A 5,190-nucleotide genomic window follows, 5' to 3' on the forward strand; every position below is an offset into this window, starting at 1 on the left:
TGAATACATATATATATATATAGATATACATAAATAACTTACCCTGTAAGGATTCTCAGAAAGATCAAATAACTAATAAAGAAAATTTCAAAAAATACCTTAAATGAAATGGCAAATTTTTGAATGTTGAAAAGGTGCTTGTCTGCAAGGGATAATACTTTATTTATATTCCCTAGAATATATTTTTTGAAATGGTAGATAATACTTAGATCATCTCGAGAGTGGTGAAATAATCTATACAGCGGATAAAGTTAAATTATGCTTATATTCTCCAGAATATATTTTTTAGATTCTCCGAAATGGTAGATAACACTTTGATTATCTCAAGAGTGGGGAAATAATCTATAGACCGGATAAGGTTAAATTATACTTATATTCTCCAGAATATATTTTTTGATATAATCACTTAAGCTTTGGTTGATCCTCCGAAATGGTAAGTACTTTGATTATCTCAAGAGTGGGGAAATAATCTATAGAGCGGATAAAGTTAAATTATGTTTATAATCCTTAGAATATATTTTTTGATGTAATTACTTAATGGTAGATCATCCATAGATAATATGTGGTAACCGCAAATGCCTTCGGAATGAAGGTAATCCAGAGGTCAGTCCAAAATTTCCCGAGATTGAATACCGTGTCCTTCAATAGGACTCCTTGCCTTGCAAAATTCCCACAGTTAAAGTTTAAAGAATAAAAACAATGGTTGGCTTACGATTAACTTTACTTTCGTTTATTGCATTTTTATAATTATTCTTCACACAAATCCGCCGTATCGTTATAAAATGGTTTTTGCTTTTTGGTATAATCGTATAACTAATTCGTTCTAGCTTGTGCTCATCCAAATACATAAGAATATTTATTGTTTAAGTAGTTCGGATTGTGTCTTTCTATACAAGCTTAGTTGTGTATAAATATATATATATATTTATATTTGGGCTGTGGGCTCTAAATAACAAGGGACTACAAAATGTTGCGTATATTAGAGTAAACGTTCGCATATAAAAGCTGCCTATAAAAGTTATTTATATATATTTATGTATGTATGTATATTTAATACACAAGGCTTGAGAACATAATGTGGCAGAGTTTTCTTTTGTTAGTTTTATGAAAGCATATGAAATTCTATATACTATAAAAGAAATATCAAAAACATATATAACAAGAAATAGCGATAAATAAATAATGTAATTATTCAATAAAAATAATTGGACGTGTGGGAATTGTGTAGCAAATATAAATTGCAGCACCTGCGCCTCATAAATAGCGTCTACATAAAATAAAGCATAATCAACTTAGCATAAAACATAAATACGTATCTTGTGTATAAAAGTAGCTTCAATTTTACTGGGTAATACTTTCAAAAGCTTTTAAGTATTCAAGAACTCACTTTAGGCACACAACAAATGAAATTAAACAACTTTAAAAGCAAACTGTGCTCAGAATCTATACATATAAATGTAAATGCAAATGATTTGTGTGTTAGTGTGTGTGTGTGTGTGTGTGCGTGCGCGCGCGTGTGTTTTGCTTTTATCTTGAAATAATGTTTGTTCGCTTTTTAGGCTTTCATCAAGAGATGCGGCTCGGAGCGCAATGAGTCCGTGAGGTATTGCGTTTTCATTGTTTTCTGAAAATAGCGTTTCTCGTTGGGCGAATTAACCATGTAAACAATTGGACGCACGCCCACATTGCGCCAGAGATCGCCAATGTGCCTGCAAAGAATTCGGATGTAATAAAATATGTACAAATATATAAATTTGGGTCAGTTTTTCGCCAAACTTTGATTTGATTTTCTCACGTAACGGCTAATTGGCATGCAAAATATAATCAGCTGCAGTGTTGCCACCTTGATCAACGAATATGTACAAAACAAAACAACAACAGAGTTTTACAAATTTATCGAACCGCTTTGCCAACTTCGTTTTTGGGGCGTTGCCAAAATTTAAAACAACTTTTACCGTTTTTTTTAGCATTAAAAAATCAAATTAGGTTTGTTAGCTAATATAAATTGAGTGTGAAACTTACAAATTGAACTCCTCCTTGTTGAGAAAAACAACACTTATACCAATTACAGGTGCAATTATATTACGCAAAATTGCGCCATAAATAGAGGTAATAAGCGTTGATGATTTGAGTATCGACAGTGATAAATAACTCTCATGCCACAGACCGCAAATGATTTCGGGCCTCAATTTGCGCAGCTGTCAACGTTAATCAAATATAATTAAAAGTTCACCATAACGGCTGTGCACTGTAGCTAAGTTTTGCTGTACCTGATAAATGGCCAACGGCGAGCGACTGACGACAATGGTGCGCTCCGTAAATGTCTCATTCGCAGCCATAAATTTCTGCAGCTGATCAATCATGATCGCGCTGGTGTCCTGCAGATGCAAAAACAATGTGAGCGATATATTCTGCTCGTCCAGAAATTCCGCCAGTTGCTTAATCGTCGCCACGGATTCCCTGTCGTATTGGGAGCTATAATGCAGGATTTGCATATTCGCTTGTGACTGTATTTTTGAGATTAGGTTAAACGTACCCCATGGGATGCTGCTCCGTGATGCTAAGCTGCTGCAGTTCATGGAGCGTGTGGTGCGACAGGCTGCCCGTTAGCCCGGCACGCTCCACAATCAGTCGATTGGCAATAACAATTTCACTGCATGCCGTTATGCTGGCATCCAGCAGGACATTTCGGTAGCCACGTGCAAGGCACTATAAAACATTTAAGTGGGGATGTTATTGATTTTTGATTTGCCCGAAAATCAACCACCGACTGGCGCTGACGTCACGCACACTAACACTCACCTTTTTCACAGCTGCCTGCGAGTTCTCGGGCGCATCGTAGCCGGCGCCACGATTCGCAATTGGCCAATAATTGGGCCAGTCGTCCGGCGTATTGAGCAGACTTAGCAAACGCTTCTCGTTCGGGCTGCGCTGTAGCTTCACGAATTTGGAAGCCACACAAATGATGAGCAGGGTCAGTGTGCACCATGGTATGGCCAAATTGCAGAAGAACCAAAGTACGTTGAAGCAGAAGAATATGAGGCTGACCGAACAGCAGAATAGCTTATAGATCATTTTCAGGCACAGCCAGCACCAGCGCCACCACATTCACCACAAGACTGCTGCTAAATCCACAAACACACACACAAATTGTTGTTGTTGTTGTTTTGGGTTTATTTATAAACATCTATTTTGTTAGTTGGTTTATTTGCATTTACCCCAATAAGAAATGCGCGCCGCCAACTAACGCCCGTTGCCACTCCCACTCAGCTGCTTTGCCTTTGTGCCGACAGTTTCTTTTGTTGTATTGTGCGCTTGTGTTTTGCTTGTCTGCACAATTCGTTTCGTTCAAGTGCACTTTAAATCGCAAATAAATTTATAAATTATTTCTAAATAAAACCGTCTCAATCAAGCACAAACGCAGCCCAAACGATGTGTGCGTAAATTTTCCAATAAGAAGTGGTCTTAGCGATGTGCCAAATGCAAGCAAGCGTAGCACATAACTATCGATAACAGGCAACGCGTTGTGCGCGCATTTTAAAAGTGAGTACTTAGTGAGTAAAAACGATTGCAAACAATTAAATAGATCTGAATGTATTTATTAGGTTTGATTAGCAGTCAAAGCGCAATTAAATTTACAATTTGGTTAGCAAGCGCACCCAACGCCTGATAGATGGATGTGACAGGCGCGTATAAACACCCGGATAGTAGGGATCTGCAAGCAAATTAAAGGGTATACAAAGATGTATAAAAAACAAAAGCTAAAAACCCACCAGCACAGCCTACGCCCCAGGACACAATGCCAATCAGTCTGCCTTGAGCGGTAAGTGGGCCACCGCTGTCGCCTAAAAGTAAAAAAAAGAAATGAAATGTAACTAATAATAATTGTATTACTTCTTTAACAACTACTCACCCTGACAGGCATCCGTGTTACGTGCCGACGCACAGAACATGCTAACACACAAACAGATACAGATACAGATACAGTTCATTATTAATTGGATATTTTGGAGACGTATCTCGCATTACTCACGCTTCGGTGACACCGCCATGATATCTCAAATCGTTGTGACATTTTGCCTGATTAACCGTTTGCACTGTTGTGTATTTTAGCACAGAGGATAGCACCGATTCCGTGCTGCTCATATAGCCCCAGCCGGATACGACAGCAAACAGATGCTCCTCAATCGGTTCGCCCGACTCCGGCAAGCCGATGGGCGATACTTTGGGGTCCATGGTCAAGGCGCCAGGCTGGGTGCGCAGCAGTGCCACATCGAAGTTCATGTCCCTGGGATCGTACGAGGGATGCTTGTAGATCGTACGCACAGGCATCAGGCTGCCGCCGCTGGCACGTTTGACGCTGCCCAGCCGCAGGGTGAACTCCTGCGGTTGATTTTCGTGCCCGTCAATGCAATGGGCGGCGGTTATCGCCCAGCTGCCGTCCAGCACAGAGGCGCCGCAGATGTGCACGGTGAGGCGGCGCAGCGACAGCTGATAGGGAAACTCGCCCTCGTTGGCCTCCCGGCCATTGACGATCCGTCCGTCGGGCCGACGCTGGGCAGCCGCCTCGCTGCCAGCCCAAAAGACTGCAAATATTAGAGCAACAACTGGTGCTATGTTCCGCATGGCGTCGCTGATTCAACGTAACTGGAGTTTCGCTGGGCAGAAACATTTTGATCAAACAGTCTCGAACTTGCACTTTACGTCTTCATTATCAAAGCTCTCTGTTATCAGCTCATGTAGTTCGTTTCAGCTGAATTCAAACGTTGTCTATAATTAACAATTGTCAATTAGTGTGTTGGCTTGATTTGTTTTTTCTGATTTTTTGTTTATTAAGCGACGGCAATGAACTCCCCTTTGGGTTATTCTTAGTGGTAATGGAATTACCCACAGTTTTAAAACAATTTGGTTAAACTTCATATTTGTAATTGGGCATGAGGACAGTAACAAACATAGTTCTAAGTATTTTCGTGTATTACTTTAAAATCATGTTCATGGTTTGAATTAATGTTAATGTTATCTTTGAAAATTTGAAATTTCTAATTGAACCGTCAAAATACTCGATTACTTTATGGTGTGCTGTTCGATATTTGTAATTGCGATGCATCGATAGTTCTTACATCATTTGCGAATTGTTTGCTTTTTTGCTGTTTGCGTTGCACGGTCACACTGTCCAATAGTCTCGCGCTT

At 39.7% G+C, this 5,190-nt stretch overlaps 2 protein-coding genes across 4 annotated transcripts; both read right to left on the reverse strand.

Moving 5' to 3' along the window:
- Positions 1-708: 708 nt before the first annotated feature.
- On the reverse strand, positions 709-3,446 carry LOC135436284 (glycerophosphodiester phosphodiesterase 1). Of its 3 annotated transcripts, none has more exons than XM_064693853.1 (6): positions 3,219-3,446; positions 2,803-3,122; positions 2,537-2,709; positions 2,271-2,475; positions 2,023-2,198; positions 709-1,709 (listed from the first exon to the last, which is right to left on the reverse strand). In XM_064693853.1, the coding sequence occupies exons 2-6, from the start codon at positions 3,106-3,108 to the stop codon at positions 1,556-1,558; spliced, it is 1,014 nt and encodes a 337-aa protein (XP_064549923.1). In that variant the 5' UTR covers positions 3,109-3,122; positions 3,219-3,446; the 3' UTR covers positions 709-1,555. The 3 variants fall into 3 exon arrangements, with proteins under 3 accessions (XP_064549923.1, XP_064549940.1, XP_064549931.1); XM_064693870.1 differs by having other exon boundaries at positions 2,803-3,125; XM_064693861.1 differs by having other exon boundaries at positions 2,803-3,446.
- A 137-nt stretch (positions 3,447-3,583) lies between these two features.
- Positions 3,584-4,647, reverse strand: LOC135436305 (trypsin-4). Its single transcript, XM_064693881.1, has 4 exons — positions 4,034-4,647; positions 3,914-3,954; positions 3,774-3,845; positions 3,584-3,715 (listed from the first exon to the last, which is right to left on the reverse strand). The coding sequence occupies exons 1-4, from the start codon at positions 4,624-4,626 to the stop codon at positions 3,636-3,638; spliced, it is 786 nt and encodes a 261-aa protein (XP_064549951.1). The 5' UTR covers positions 4,627-4,647; the 3' UTR covers positions 3,584-3,635.
- Between the last annotated feature and the right edge of the window lie 543 nt (positions 4,648-5,190).

The sequence above is a fragment of the Drosophila montana genome, unplaced genomic scaffold, assembly GCF_035044405.1.
Source record: "Drosophila montana isolate Dmon_TW-CO22-7 unplaced genomic scaffold, ASM3504440v1 contig_1505_1, whole genome shotgun sequence".
Taxonomy (NCBI): Eukaryota; Metazoa; Arthropoda; class Insecta; order Diptera; family Drosophilidae; genus Drosophila; species Drosophila montana.